The sequence below is a fragment of the Dreissena polymorpha genome, chromosome 6 (genome assembly GCF_020536995.1).
Source record: "Dreissena polymorpha isolate Duluth1 chromosome 6, UMN_Dpol_1.0, whole genome shotgun sequence".
In the NCBI taxonomy this organism is placed as follows: domain Eukaryota; kingdom Metazoa; phylum Mollusca; class Bivalvia; order Myida; family Dreissenidae; genus Dreissena; species Dreissena polymorpha.
The window spans coordinates 39,155,648-39,173,147 of NC_068360.1; the positions used below are offsets into that span (position 1 = coordinate 39,155,648).

The 17,500-nt window shown below is 32.9% G+C and overlaps 1 protein-coding gene across 1 annotated transcript in view; it reads left to right on the forward strand.

The window, feature by feature from the left end:
- LOC127834311 (uncharacterized) overlaps positions 1-10,598 on the forward strand; it is an 11,522-nt gene extending 924 nt beyond the window's left edge. The window contains exons 2-7 of the mRNA XM_052360052.1: positions 2,314-2,467; positions 4,724-4,872; positions 6,982-7,117; positions 7,796-7,971; positions 8,279-8,390; positions 8,849-10,598. Of these exons, the coding sequence (XP_052216012.1) occupies positions 2,314-2,467; positions 4,724-4,872; positions 6,982-7,117; positions 7,796-7,971; positions 8,279-8,390; positions 8,849-9,050 (929 nt within the window). The 3' untranslated portion in view covers positions 9,051-10,598. The remainder of the gene's footprint in view (positions 1-2,313; positions 2,468-4,723; positions 4,873-6,981; positions 7,118-7,795; positions 7,972-8,278; positions 8,391-8,848) is intronic.
- Positions 10,599-17,500: the final 6,902 nt, after the last annotated feature.

Below are 17,500 nucleotides of genomic sequence, written 5' to 3' on the forward strand. Positions count from 1 at the left end.
CTATTTTAACTCGAATGTAGATTTGCTCGGCGACACAGCTACTGTTTTCTCAACTATTCATGAATAACGGAAAGAGCCAGTTTGGTGTTGGCGAACTATGTTCGTTGAAGAAGAATCTTCTGTTTAGATGTCGAAGAAATACATGCTCCTATTGAGAGTAGTTGAGTTGTAAAAGTATCGTTTTGTAGTGTTGAAATGTATGCCTATTTATTGCATCTTCATCAAAAATCATGTTTTGAAAATAAAAAGCATTATTTGATAAATTATTTTTAATTATAAGTATTGTACATTTTTGTCATTGTCTGTTGGCGAACAACGTGCGGTTAGGAGAACATATGCGATAGAAAGTAAACAATGTGGAGATTGTTTTAAGAAAGTAAAAATCACTGGCCGCTTATCAGTAACGTCTTTTAAAAATAAGAAAACTACACGACATCACATCATTATTCAAATAAATGAGCGAACGGGGTATGATTTATTGATATGTATATATAAGGCCATTTACGTTGGACGAGTGCATAAAAACAGCAAATTTGCTTGCTAAGAAACACCTATAAATACACATGTTGAATAATAACACTTTGGCTGTTTTATATGAGAGCATATGTTGTTTCACATAAACGCCAATAAATAATATTTATAATGATATAATTCCGATGGTTATGTATAAGTATATATAAAGAGGTCAAAGGGTTGCATATGCCGTCACAGTACAACACAATAAACAGGAAATGTTATTGAAGCTCATACTAACAGAAGAGCATATGTTGGTTTATAAAATCAGCAGGCTTTTACATTAAATCTGAAGTATACACAATAAATGTTGTGATTGTAACTACGCTATAAAATAATACATGATGTTGCAATATATTTCTCCAGTGTACACAGTAACTATATAATCTAAATATGTCTGCAATTCTTGCAACTTTTTTGTAGTGTCCATTTTCCAGTATGAAGTGGGGAGCGTATTCTTTCTAGTCACCCTAGAAATCCATCAGGAAGTATAACATAGACAAATAAGGACAAATGCAGTTGGGATACGCAATCTTACTGACATTTCTTTTCTTAACCCTTGTATGTTCCTTCTAAGTGTAGGTGTACGTATGAGGCCAACTAAAGGCAGCTTGCAATATCATATCTTAAAACACTTATATAAATTATTTTCAACGATTTATAAAAAATAACAGCATGTTTACTTTACACACACCTACAACTGTTCAGATGGATTACTCCTCAAGGTAATCCAGTTTAAGTCTAGTTCGATTATTCCCCATTTCTCCCATATTTCAGTGTATCGCTTTACATACCAACAGATCGTACACATTTTATCTTATGTAGTAAATAAATACAAACAAAACGAACATGAAAATACATATAAGTGACACAAACAAAAATAATATATTTCATCGGAAACATCACTGCAGACGTTTACGTCCAGTCGACAACCAGGTGGGTGATTGTTTGAGTGGGTCGGCTGGGTTTTAAGTTGTAATGGCATCACAAAACTCCTGCAAAACATGCACGAAAACACCGTATGTTTATGTATTAATTATCATATTGCATAAAAATTATGACGTTTGAAGCATCATGTCTGTGCATAAAGTAGTGTCAACGAGTGTGTTTCAACTGTTGCTGATTTTGGCAACATCTTGTTTTCATGAACATGTTTATCTGAAATAAATGATTAATAATATAATGACATTTCAAACAAGTTTTTTGCGTTTGTATTTACTTTGAAAACAGGTTTGTATTTTTATTGTTTAAACCCTTTATTAAATAACTAGAATATTGTTTAGTATTAAATATCATAGCAATATGGAGATAGCGTTAGAATTTAGATTTTGTGTATCCATTGGTCATTTGCTGTAAACATATACCCACAAGAACACATTATCAGTGAGGACAAATACTACATTCCAACAACGTTTGTAGTTTCGTACTACGCTGCTCAAATCTGAATTAGTAACAGTATTAAGTAAATCGTACTGTTTATGTCGGATACGTGATCCAAAGTTAAACTGCTGGTGTATTTATATCACTATTCGTATATATTTAAATATCAATTAAGAATCAGAGTCGAACTTAAGTTGACTATTTTTGTGTCTCAGTAATTCGAATTCAATTTTCAGTGTCGCGAAGTACGCGAGTAAATTCCGCTATATATATATTTATTTATTGTCATGTGAAAGGTCCAGTGCTTTAGTTCTCTGTTACGATATTTAGTAATTAGTTTCTTGCAATTAAAAAGAGATAATAAGTTTTCCTCTGGCTGGTTTTATCATTAAGCATGTTTTATCACGAAGTCGTTTTCAGGCTTCTCCCTGAACGGCGTGGTCCGCTGTGGCTGCGTTGAGGACTTGCAGAAAGACCCGCAGGCAAATGACTGCATGAGGGGATACGTGACGTATTTACAGCAGTCCGCAAAGAACGGCGTAGGCATTCTCAACATTGTGGGCATGCTATGCAGGTATTGGCTTACACATGATTACGCTGTAAATTATGCGAAATAATAAACACATAAACCGATGCAAGCAATACTATATGCACATATGCACTTGCATTCTTGGCACAAGTGAATAGCATTGTTTTAATCCATATGAAGCTATAATTGTTAATGTTGTCTACATGACAAAATATAGTTTTTGACAAAATTCTACATGTTCAAGCATGCATGGTATTTCGGTTTTAAATGTATACCACGCAAAACATTTTTATGATCAAGACAGGGGTACGGACGCTTAAAATGTGAAGACAAACAACGATAAAAAAACATGTCCCTCAATATTGCACTTTTTTTGTTTTTGTCTCCATTTTCTAAAACAAGTGGTTTTAATAGTGATTATTAGTCTACAATCTCAAACAATAACTTTCCACACACGGATGCTATCGTAACAAACACAAAACAAAAAAATACAAATAACAAAATTACGCAGACCTACCTCCGACATCAAGAGCATCTGCTATTCCGGCTAATGTAGCAAACACGCATCATAATTTACGCGTATATAGATACTATTATGTAAGTGTATAGTTTTACTTGAATTCATCAAAGAAATTAAAAAGAAAGTTTTACACGGCGAGACATGCCTAGCCATGTGGGCTTTTCTAAGACTAGTCGGATACACACAAGTGTAAGTGCACACACAATAACTCATTATTCCATTTATCCTACAATATTCACAAACAATCTTTTCCGCGACTATTACAATGTAAGTCGTTAATTGTTAATAACAATAGCAAAAAAATATTATTGTTTCGCAAAATCAAATGTCCGAAAACAAAAATGGCTGCCAATTTAAACTTTACAAAATGTGTACCCCTATATCAAGCAAGATGCAATATTAAGCGCCACCAATAATTTAATTTAAATTAATAAACAACTACTCTTCAACAAAAGTTGAACATTGAATGGCTCTCGCTCTAATCACCAAAGTGCTTGTATTGAAAACATTAATACTGTATGTTTATTTTCGTCGAGTATTGTTTTTTACCATAATGATTTGAAAAACCACACGCTGCGTACATGCTTCCATGATTTAAAAATTAATTGCATGTATGCATTGAACTGAAAGGACAAATAAATGAGGATGTTAATAGTCTTATGTATGACGAGTTAAACTGTCTGCAACGATTTTTACGACTTAAGTCGTCTTGAAGTCTTTACTGCAACTGACCTTCAATAGCAAATGAAAGGCCAAAAAAGTAGTCTACTAGTAGGCATATAAAGCACAAGTTTAATTGACACTCAGAGTATGCATCTATAAAATAAATAAAGTGCTTTTTATCACATGCCCTGTTTCCCACGTAATATAATCATTACAAATAGTTTTTTATTACACATGTGTAATTTACGTTTTAAGCGTTTTCATTGGCTTAGTTTTCGTTCGATTGACCAATCACATTTTGTTATTTTGCTGAAATGACATTGCAACGTCAAATGACGTCACGAAATGTAAATAACATTCGGGATTTATCATTATGTTTGCGTAAATATTTATTTAATTTGCTCATTAAAAGCATGCGATAAAAAAATCTGACACTCGTTGTCATTTCATACCATATTGTATTAAACTCGTCCAGGAAATTCGTAAGTAAGCTCGCCAAAGGCTCGCTTACTAACACAAATCCTGAACTCGTTTAATAAAATATGGTATGATATGACAACTCGTGCCAGATCCTATATAAACGTGTAAAACATGTGTAGTAAGTAGGCTAAGACAACATATCCACGTATGCATTGAACGAGTATTCTGCAATTCAAAAACCACATAAATTCTTTGTATACAGTTTAACCGATCTTGCACTAAAATCCTGTTTTGGGATTTACTCAACCTGTTCATCTACTTCAACTTATTTCCGTATGACTTTATAAAATAATGTCACTTGTAATAAACATAAAATACACGTATTAGTATTGTTCTGTATTTGCATTTACGCCGAATGAAATGTACGTGCATGTTAATTCAATTTAATAACTTATTTCAAGCTTATGAAATACAGACAAAAAGAGTTACCAATCAAATACAGCTAGCATATCAAAATATACGTTTATAACGTTTAATGCATAAAAACAAACATATCTTTATACGCCGGTGCGTATGAATGTAACATTGTGTTTATTCAATACGTTCACCTATTTAATTAACTGTTCAATTGATATTATGACAATGTTATCATAATGCTGTTTATCCACCTGCATTGAGCATATTATTTGGTATTGAAGCGCAGAGGGACAGGCAGCCATTAGTTGCGTGTATGACTTCATAGCCCGATGTCCTGAGATGATTGAAAGTCAGGGTCTAGGTTCAATACCACCACGAGAGCAAATTAAAGCCATGTGTAAAATGCCACCTGGACTCGGGGATTTGTTCGGTAAGAAGATCGTGGGGTCAATGTAACATACCATGTAATTATAATCAACGCATACATTTCGTTCATCTTAGACGTGTTTTCATTAGGTTGCATAAGAATTTTGATTCAACTCCCTGAATAGAGTAAATCCAATGTGTGTACAATATTAAAACCCTAAACAACATGGGTAAATGGAAATTATTTAAAAAACGCTTTATAATTTTGTTGTGATAAAGCATGAAGATTGACAGAGATAAATATTATTTATTCGACACTATCATCAGATTTAATATGTTGAAGAGTTGAAAGAACGTATCAACTCGATGGACTCCAACATTACCATGCACAGAGAGGAGACTGTCATGAAGAAAACTACCATTACGAAAAACACAAATATAAACAATATAAACTATATAAGTAGCGTTCTGGGAAAACTGGGTTTAATGCATGTTCGTAAAGTGTTGTCCCAGATGAGCCTGTGCAGTCTGCACAGGCTAATCAGGGACGACAATTTCCGCCCTAACTGAATTTAGTGTAGAAGAGGCTTCCTTTTAACAAACAATACCATAACAGCGGAAAGTGTCGTCCCTGATTAGCCAGTGCGGACTGCACAGCCTAATCTGGGATGACACTTTACGCATATTCATTAAGCCAAGTTTTCTCAGAACGCGTCTCATATAAGTCATTGTATGCTGTTAAGCTCTAACAATTCTCAATAATAAATAGTTTCAATACAAACTCGGAACTTCACATTTATGCCTATGGTCTGTGAACAAGAGGTTTAATGTATATGCGTAAATAATCGTCCCAGATAAGCCCGTGCAGTCTGCACAGGGTTTAATGCATGTGCGTAAAGTGTCAACCCAGTTAAGCCTGTGAAGTCTGATATTTTTGGTTTAAAATTAGTCTCTTCTTAACAAAAATATAGTAAAGCGGAAAATGTCGTCCCTGATTAGCCGGTGCGGTCTTCTATGTTGACAATTTACGCACATGCATTTAACCCCTTTTTCACAGAGAACGGCCCATATATGTATATGGTCCGGATAGGAAGGTTGTATTGTTCATATGTGCTAGCGTTATGCTTGAGATAAATGTATTGTTTCGATTTTCAATGAGTCTATAATAAAGTATTCGTTTACGTTTACGATTTTACCACGGGATTCTTAAAACTGCTTTGAAATATTCAGAATATCAGAATATATCTTAATTACAAAGATTTACCTTCATTCAAACTTAAATTTCCAGATGCTAAGAAATTGCGCACAGAACCCATCGGGTTACTATTTAATGACTTAAATTATTATAAAATGTAAATTTAAAGTTACTGATAATTTTCACATACATATTTACAAACAACTTATAATAGTTAACAATCATTTACTTTCCCTTACCTTCGTTTTAAAATATTCAAAAAACACCCATCACCAAGTATGTGAATAGATAAAGATACTTATTAATGCAACAATAATGTTAAAACAACGTTAGTCACTAATTTATAAAAAACTTTATATAACTATTATTTATTCATGACACTTATTCATAAGCAATACCACATGGGAATAATGAAACATCGCCACTATGCATGCAAACCATTTGATTGACTATTAATTCCAAGCAATCCTAAGATACATTTCATTGTTTCCTCTTATTATATTAATTTCGCCTTCCTTAACAAATATGATATAATGTATTGTTAAAATATCAGAAATATTATAAGCAGGAAATTCTTGAAACCCTGAAATGGTATTTTCAAAGGCAATTAACAACAACTACGTCATTTACAATACATAATATTACACAATCCAAATTTTCTAAACAAGGCGCTTAATGAGAATAAAAGGCTTATCGAACCAAATTTATAAGAAACAGTTTGCAACAAATATTTACAACATATCATGCCAATTATAATTTTATAAAGAGAGTATCAATCCATACAATTAAATTTTACTTACACACTATTGATAACTAAACAAATCTTATTTAAAGTCGTTCTTGTAAGTATAAGTAGAAAGCGTCACCTTGTGAATATTTCAGATCAAAGAACAACTCGAGATGTAGAAACAGCGCCTTCCTCTGCGTGTGCGTACATTTGCATTTATTTATTTCGAAAACAGTTGATTATTTATTCAGATACGAAATGCCGGGTCGCTGCAAATTGCCTCACTGAAAGTGGTTCTAACAGAGATTTTCCAGATTGGCTCGAAGAACCGGAGGAGCCGGAAACACTATTCATATATGTCCAGAAATTGATGCAACCAATTTGTGGGTAAGAAATTCATTATTTTGTGATGCATACAATTATGTTCGGTTTGTTGACTGAAAACAATATAGTTAATTTAAAATAGTTATCAAACATCAAACACAATAACAGTTTAATTAATTTTCCGAAAATATATGCAAAACAGTTATGTAAATGTGGCTATAAACAAGGGACATAACGAAGTGCATTCTAATTAACCGACTTTTCAAATATATGCTGCTATATTTCTTAAGCGTGTTTATTAAAGACGCAATATAGTGGACACTTGTTTTTGTTTCATTGTGTCTTGTCATAGAAAGTAACAGTTCTGTAACTCCCGATTAAACCCGACTTTTTATTAGTTAAATACAATTCAATTGCAAAATATAAGGTTTATTTTCAATTAAATTTGTATCTTGGTGATATGAGATTCAATTGTTAACACTTTTTTTATTTTTGGACAAAACTGGCTTGCAAGTAAGGTATGGATGCCATTTTAAGCTCGTTTAAAGTACCAAAGATATGATTTGCTTTTGCCGCTACAAGGCAGCGATATCTGTATTATTTCTTGATGATTTTTTGCTGCTTAAATTTGAGTTATACTCATTTTGATTTTTGAACTTTTATGACAAAATTGTATGTCATTTTTAAAAACAAAATTAACCCTTATAAGTTCAGCGTTGTTATATCCCTTTCTTATTTCAGTGTTTTTTCGGAGATGTTCGCTTGCGTTACACCTGACGTTGAGACTGAATGCCCATCGGTTGCGGAACAAGTTCGCAATATTTCTGCTTTAGGTCAGGAGAAAATGCAGCCGCATTTCCCGTCTTTCGAGACCCTACGGATGCTTACAAAGGAACGCTGTCCACAGTTGCCCAACGGTATGACTGTCAAATATCTGAAAACAGTATAAGCAATGAATTGATATACAAAATACATGTAGTTGACGTACTATTAATTTTAGTTGTTGCACTAGTTAAATATGATACTTCCTTAGAAACATACTAAGGGATACGTTACAAGTTCATCGGGTCGCTCAATTCGTGAAAGATATCGGGTTCGCTCTTTTGACAGAAATCATAAAAAATATCTGTGCATCATGCATAATTCCTTTATTCGTCAGAACTGCTTATATAATGCCCAAAAGGTCTCCTAAATCTTATTAACTATATGGTGTTTCGCATTTAGATTTCGGCACATCTCGATGCGTACATGACAAACTTCAAGAACAGAGTTACGTAGACTGCATTAAAGTGGTGAATAAACAATTTACAACCTCTTCGGAGAAGATGTCTTGCGTGTAAGTACTTGAGGTATTTGTAACTTCAAGAACAGAGTTACGTAGACTGCATTAAAATTATGAATAAACAATTTACAACCTTTTCGGAGAAGATGTCTTGCGTGTAAGTACTTGAAATATTTGTAATGTATAATTTTAATTTTGTTTTTGTTTAAATTACAATTTATTTGATTCTACAGACAGTTTACCTTGGGTGTTTTACCGACGTTCTGAACAGATGATAAGAAACAACAACTATAAAACAAATTTAATTTATAAATATGTAAATACACACAATTAAATAGATACGTTTGAAATTGTCTTTGTTATTAAAATAAAGACGGTTTAATAGCTAGAATGGGCGATCATTAATGCAATTCTGTCCAACCATACATGTTTACTGATGTTTAAAAATCATGATGCAATATGGTGTAACGTAATCGAAATATATTCATTTGAATGCCTCGTATGTTTACCAGTGCTGTTGATCAGCGCCTGGCCTGTCTCTCTGACGCATTGGTCCTAAAATGCGGGAAGGAATACTACGACGGTATTGTCAACAACGCCCAATACTTCTTCACTGACGAGCCGCTCACCTGTGACCGCAACTTGGCGGCCATTGTTCAAGTGTCCCTGATTACTTTTTTCATGAGTTGCTTGATCTTATTGATTTTATACTAAATCGTTTAAGTTTACGTTTATATAGGCCATATTCCTAGTTTTCACGTACAAATGTAGTGTGTATGACATATTTTGACAAATACAAAATAAGAAGGTATCTTTGAAGTGGCCATAGCTAAATCAAGACTTTAGTGGCTGAACATAAGCTGATCAAAGTATTATTTAACGGAATAAACAAAAATGACTTATTTGCAATATTCAATATTGTATATAAATTATTTTAAATTATAAGGTAATGGTCATTTAATAGTCTGAAACATTGCACTAAAAAAACAACAACTTTTCTTGCAAGCAAAACTATAACTTAACTCGATATAATAAGAATAAGACTTGCCATACAATGGGCAACATATATACATCAACAAAAAAGCCGAATGTGTTTAATTGATATCCCCGCTAAATAAATTGTGTTTATTAATTGATACAATAAATCCTCCCGTATAAATATGTATACACCCGTGGAGTTTAATGTGAAAATAGTGTATATAATGTGAGGTATTATCCTGGAAAGTTGCACCATACTTAAACAACTAATAACAATTAGTGTTATTTAATAAAGTGTATGAGTATGTTTTTGTACATAGCACATTATCCCATTGATATGTATGCACCCGTAAATGTAATATTTAAATGTTGTATTGCATCCCTAAAACGTTACATCATTCACACACAACAAAAGGAAATATCTCTTATTTCAGACAGTTAAAGGCTTTGGCTCTGTTTCATGGCACTTCTCCTCGTTAATATTTATAATCCGATGACGTTTCATGTTGAAATCGTAAATAGTTTCTCTCAGATATAAATCTGACACGTTTGTGACAGATGGACACAAACGGAGAGAAAAACGAACATCATAAAGACGGAAACTATAAAACCTACAACGCTCCGCCTAATATGGGGGACAAAAAGAAAGTTGACGATTTAAGACAGACAGTACTTTTTTGTTTTGTTTAATTTGTGTCCTCTTTATAATTACCGTTTATGAATTTATTTCCTAAAGTTTGGTATATCAGATTTGTGAAGGTAAAGAAGTTTAATATTTAATCAAGCAGTTACAAATTTATCTCTTTATAAACAAATTGAAACCCCAACTGTGTTCGGAGGATATAATTCTTATTAGTATCATAACTTTGTGATTGTGTATAACACGCACGTCACCTGTTGAAAAAGAATTCGACTAAATGCATGACATGTGAATGTCAATATTTTCTTTATAAATAAATACTAATCAAAAATTGATTTTACAAAAATTAACATGCACGTATATAAACATTATACAATATTGTATCATTAATAACTACATATACCGTTTTGTACTCATGGTTTATATTTTATTGTATATGTATTGCACTGAAATTTGTTTACAGTGGTTAAATGCCGTTTTAAATTGATACACATAACCTTTTACCATCATCCGGTAAAGATCACCGAGAGCTTTGTTTTTACTATTCGAAAACGAAATAAACTTATAGTCTTGACACAATCGTTCATCATTTTATGATGATAATAGTTAAGAACTAAAAGTGTGTGCGTACAAAACAATAGTAAGATAAAACACCGGAGTAATTATCGGGTGATTATTGTATTTGCTTTAAAGTTATAATAATAACAACATCTGTCACTTTCATATGAATGCTGCATTCTGATTTGAAAATTTGTTCACGTAACCTTTTTTTCATTTTCCGATGAACCCAATTTGCATGCAAATTTAAACATGAATATTCATGGCGCTTCTTTTTGGTCATAAACAAGTTGCCAAAATGACGTAATGTTTTGCGCGAAACTTAATGGCGTTGTTTTTTTGTTGGTCAATAGCAAAATGACGTTGTATTTTTTGCGCGAACTTCAACGATACACCCATTTGACGGAGATGAAACCGAAACTAAAAATAGATACATACGCAATATTAAAAAGGACTTGTATGACCCTTACCACGATATAATTTCAGCTTTAAGATCATTTTGTGTTGTAATTATACGACTTAAATAGCTTTTTTTCTGCATTTCATCGGTGTATGAACTGTCGGGAAAAATACACCTAATTTATGCGTCGGCGTTTCTGAAAATTAGGCGTAATTTTATCGACAGTTCATAAACTGATGAAATGCAGAAAAATGCTGTTCATTTTTTAAATAAAGTTGAAAACCTATATTTGAAGTAGTTGGGACTTTGAACAAACTGTTCAAAATAGCGATGTACCTTTTGAACTAAAACATTGCTTAACACAATGAACATGATATTATTTAATACTATAATTCGATATGATGTTGTATAAAGTTTCGTAAGTACTATAACGGAGATTGTAAACATCAGTATACTCCGCAATAACTTAGTTTTGTTTTCACGTCCGACAAGAAAATCAAGTAACTGATTCATATAGTTGAACATCTTACAGAAAATCATTCAAAATATCCAGCATCGTTTAAACAGTTTTCGTCGATTAGGGATCTATGCATGATTATAATTGATTTGAAGTGCTCGAACACAATAGAAAGCGTAAACAATACCGAGCGCGATCATTCCAAAACCACAACACCTCAACAGCTTTGACTTCAAGTGAAAAATGCGACTTCGAAATTAAAAAACATTATACGGTCTAGTCGGGACCTTAATCTTGGTTTGAAATAGACCTAACTTGTAAATAAGAAATTATAATATTCTATGTGTATTTTAGAAAAATAAATATAAGACATACATAGATGAATGGTAAAACGTTCTTAAAAGCGATTATTTCAAATAAAATGTGTTTGGAAATTGCTTTGATGAACTGAACCTCAATTATTGTGTCTTTAATTTGCAAACTTACACGCAAATGAACATGGCCAATTGAAAATAGTTGTTTAAACAAATACAATTAACCGATTTTCTCGTTCATCTCTGGAAGAAACACAATGTATGATCATTCACAATACATGTTTGCATAAACAGAGGATTAACGTTTAGTATAATATAAATGACAATTTAGATGGCTGTTGTTTAAATTTAGCGCTTAGTGTTCTTGACAGCACAAAGGGATCGGCATGCTGTTTAATCAAGATGAATACTTTCATTCATGGCACATGAGCATGAAACAGCACATTAGGATTGACGCCCTCATTCTACTTGGTAATTGCCAGCGTTTAACGGGTACAGAGCTTTGTCTTAAATATGGGCCGGACTCTGTGAAAAGGGGGTTAAATGCATGTGCGTAAAATGTCGTCCAAGATTAGCCTATGCAGTCCGTGCAGGCTAATCGGGGACGACACATTTGGCTTTTATGATATTTTTTGTTAAAGAAAGTCTCTTGTTAGCAAAAATCCAGTTTAAGCGGAAAGTATCGTCCCTGATGAGCTTGTGCGGACTGCACAGGCTACTCTTGGACGACATTATATGCACATGCATTACATCCCCTTTTCACAGAGCACGGCTCATATGCATTGGACAGGAATGATGGATTAAATTCTTATAATTGACATTTTGCTATTTACAATGACATTTCTTTTTGACCTAAGTGCCTGATTATTGCCAAAAAGTCACATAATGTAACACACTTCACAGTATTTTTATTATTCTTTCAATTTTGTGAACAATTGTGCTTGAGTCAGGGTCCTCGACTAAATGATGGCATTCTACTCTTAACTTAGCCCTATAACATACAGACCCGTTGGCATTTCACATTTGTCCATCATACTTAAATCATTACATTCCCGATAGCTTAATAATAATACTTATGATATAATAAATAGAGGATATTTGTTCATGTCAGTGTAAGATCGTTTGTTATTTCATGAGTGATCATAGAAAATATATGTTCACGAGTGGAACTATTATTTTTCTATGATCACGAGTGAAATAACAAACGATCTTACACTGACATGAACACATTTTCGGTTTCTTTTATGCCCCTTTTCCAAGAAAATAATTAACAGCTGTTTCCCTTTTGCTGAAAAGTTACCCTTTCTCGGAGTTTCTCCCGTGTCGTGCCACAAGACATTGAAATGACGTCATTTTGTTGACGAAATGACGTCATTTTGTTGACGAAATTACGACATTATTCCAGGAAAATTCTTCAGTAAAACTCTTTTACAATGTAAATAAACGGTAAAAAAGCATAAAACTAAAAGAACACGTGTTGGATTCGGTGGAATATGGATTTTGTGTCACTCGTGATCATAGAAAAAATATAAACAAGGATAAAATTAAGGGAAGTACATCTTGATATGATAATCTAAAAATAGAAAAAGGAATTCTAAAAATGCGTTCTTTTCATCGGTGAAAAGAACAATTGTGTTATTTTCACTGCTGTTATTTCACTACAGAAATGTCATATTTTATCAGTAGGTATAACAGAAATACGTCTACTCGCGTAGTCAGAACTTTGTAAAAGTTGTTTTTGTCCAATGCCATCTACAGGTAGTGGAATTAAGTTTAAATCTAGTTAACTTTCAATAACATTAACTGCAATTCTATCTGTTTTCAAGGTTATCATTTTAGATCAATTTTGTGATTATTATAAAAAATATAACAAAAACAAACATTAATTTAAAGAAGTAATATACACGATTTTAACGATATAAATAATAAAACCAATAAATCCACTGTGTATCCCTGTTGCATTTCTCCTATGTTGTCGTCAACATGCATATTTCTGACAGATAGTAAAGCAGTGAACGAATCTACATGCACATCTATATGTGCATGACTATTTATATGTATCATGTCAAACTGCAAATTAGAGAAATTCTGGTCTTCAGCAAGCATACTGGCATTTATAGGAATGTATGACCTCAGAAATACAACAAAACGGGATTTGCCGATATTAACTGCTTTATCAACATAAGTAATCATAATAATAATAATGCTAACAGTGCTACTACTACTACTACTACTACTACTACTACTACTATTGCTACTACTACTACTACTACTACTACTACTACTACTACTACTACTACTACTACTACTATTACTACTACTACTACTACTACTACTACTACAACTACTACTACTACAACTACTAATACTTTTACTACTACTACTACTAGTACTACTACTACTACTACTACAACTACTACTACTACAACTACAAATACTTTTACTACTACTACTACTACTACTACTACTACTTCTGCTGCTGCTACTACTACTACCACCACCATCACCACCACCATCACCACCACCACCACCACCACCACCACCACTACTACTACTACTACTACTACTACTACTACTCTACTACTACTACTACTACTACTACAACTACTACTACTTCTACTACTACTACTACTACTACCACTACTACTACTACTACTACTACTTCTACTACTACTACTACTACTACTACTACTAATTATCATAATAATAATAAGTATAAAAATAATTAGTATAATAATAATAAGTATAATAATATTATTAAAAATAATAGCAATACTACTTCTAATAAAAATAAAAATAGTGACAATTACAACAGTAATAAAACATAACCGCATCATGACAGGTTACACACCACTGATAGAAAAATCATTCATTTGATAATGTAAAATATACCGCCTATTTTGATGAATACTATTGTTTTAATTATTTATACTTATGTCCACTTAATGCGTAGATTTAACTAGCTTGTGATAATGAATCGGTAATACAGAATGCACACTGCGCTTGAAATGTTTCTTTGACATTTCATGAATGCAGTATAAGCTGCAAAGATATTTGACTCGCACTTGGTACAATCTAAGAGTACCGTACTGTTTGGGAACTTGAGGTTAATACACCAATAATTAAGAGATTGTTTTTAAAATGTGCTTAGGGTACTCTCCATATTTGTTATATGATGGAAATATATTACGAACACAAAAACATAATGTTCATCTAGTAAGAATAGTTTTTCTTCGAGAGCTGAAAATTACAAGAACACATTTTTACCTTGTTCTAATTTTTTTATATTGTACGTTTTCTCCAATTCTTATAAATGGTATGTGGTGTGGGGTATTGCTACAGGTGATATTTTAACCGTTTTCAGCTAAAAATGACCAAACGCATACTTCGATCATATCCCGAATGCATCGAATTACTAATATAAATACATTTATTGAGTTGTTTTGTTTGTGTTATGGGAGAAAAAATTACTGCCTTTAATATGTGAACGTTCATCGGCTACCACTTAAAGTACATTGTATTCACTGGGTGATATAATCTATAGTACATTTGAAATAAAGGAAATTATGGAATACCTCTGTTATGAGATAAAAGAAACTAAGTTATATGTTATGCAAGACTTCATTCTGATTTTTCTTGACTCTGAACATTTTCTTGAACGGATCACACAGCAGTTGTCATTATGCTATAATCACCAAAATGGAGTGTGCAAACATTTTTATTCAGGGTTTTTTTTGGGTTGTAGGGGAAGGGGCCTTTAGCCCTTAGGTTGGGGAAATTTCACGCGTGATTTTCCACTTTTAGGGAAATTTCATGCGTGATTTTCCACTTTTGGGGAAAAATCGCGCGCGTTTTTTCCTTACTAGGGGAACAATTTTAAGGGTCTTACTTTAACTGTTAATTTGGTTAAAAAAACACAAAAAATACTGTTATTTTCTTCATACATCAATATTTGTGGTTAATTAACATGTTATTACACAATTTCACAGAGGCATTTCCCTGTGTTTCAGTCCTTTAAACATCTCCCCTAACGCATCCATGTCCTCCTCTGTCAGTTGGTCTGGCCCTGAAAGTTCTTGAAAGCTGCTTATACGCATCGATAACCGCGTTATTTGCAATTTTTGGGGGCTTTTTTCCGGTAATTTCGCCAGTTATGCGACATTTTGCCTTTTTTGGTGACATTTAACGTAAGCGAGATGACAGTTATCGTAAATCGGCCAAGGGAGGTAATCATTGTCGTAACATTTATACAGTACAGAACGGCGTGAACAGGTTGGGAACCATAATTGGACGGGTACCAAACGGTGTTTTGTACGATTTCGAGCGAATTTGTTGTAAAATTCAATCGTTTTGAACTGTTTTATGGAGGGGAAAAAGCTTCCGCTTGGGGAATTTTTCGGTCCGGAAAGGGGAAAATAGTAGCCTAGACTGCTTGGGGAAGACGCCGATATTCGGCGTCTGTTATATAAGGTAAAAAAACCCTGCTGTAACAGTATACTTTTAATGGCACTAATGAGGTACCAGTGTAATAAAGAGCTGCAATTATTTACAAAACATATGACAGTTGAGACTTTATTTCTATTAATATAGGGATCAGTTATGTGTAAAAGTACATTCATTTAATCAACTTGTTTTCTCATAAATTATTTTGCCATTATGAATGAAGCATTTTTGTTTTGTGGTTTCTCTGAACATAATGCATATTTTTACTCATTTATTTGTGGTAAACAAAATGTGCTTTCAATTATCAGAGCAATTGTTAATACAACTATCATGTAGTTTAATGAATAAAAATGCAAAACAAAATTTAAATAAAAATTTAGACCGATTAGTCATAAAGCAGCAGATCGATCTCTTTTGGAAAAAAATATGAACAACTTTAACCCATTTATGCCTAGCGTCTAGAAAAAAGGCATTGGCAAACAGCGTAGACCCGAATGAGACGCCGCATGATGTGGCGTCTCATCTGGGTATGCGCTGTTTGCTTAAAGGATTTTTTGTAAGAAATATTCTAAATATAGAAATAAATATACTAGACATCCCTAATTTTGGAAATAAATTGATCCAATTTAGAAGGATGGGAGAGTCCACTAGGCATAAATCGGTTAATTAAATAGTTATTACCCATTCCAAGTGATTACAAACAGGCTGTTATACAACACGTACGTTTGCTTAATTCAAACCAATAATTGTGTTGAATTACATGGAACAATAACTAAAATTATATGTCCTTATGGGGCTGATCTAAAAAAAATGCTCTGAGTTACTCATCCTCTCTCATGGGAGATATTAAAACTAAGTGACAAATAACAGTGGACAAATCGCCAAAAAATGCTCTGGGTTACTCATCCTGTCACATGGGATATATTAAAACTCAGTGACAAATACCAGTGGACAAATTGCCAATACCGAGTCATTTATAAAATGGAATTTCAGCGGCAGATCACTGATTCAATCTTTCGTGATTAAACGAAGATATTATCTTGCATAAATTTTGTGTAGAAGGAACATTAATATATGATAAGAAAACAATGGGTTATTAGCCCATTTATACCTAGTGGACTCTCCACTTAATTGGATCAATTAATTGATAAAATTAGGGATGTCTTATATATTTATTTTTATATTTAGAATATTTCTTACAGAAATGTTTTAAGTTGGCCAAGGTCTTGTTTCTAGACGATAGACATAAATGGGTTTAGTTAGCTGGTGTACCGGTACTTTGTGCACATACTTAGTATAAAACAACTGCCAGAATTGAATAAGAGTTAGATGGGGTTTGGGAACGGTCAAAGAAAGGATTTCATGAAATGCACA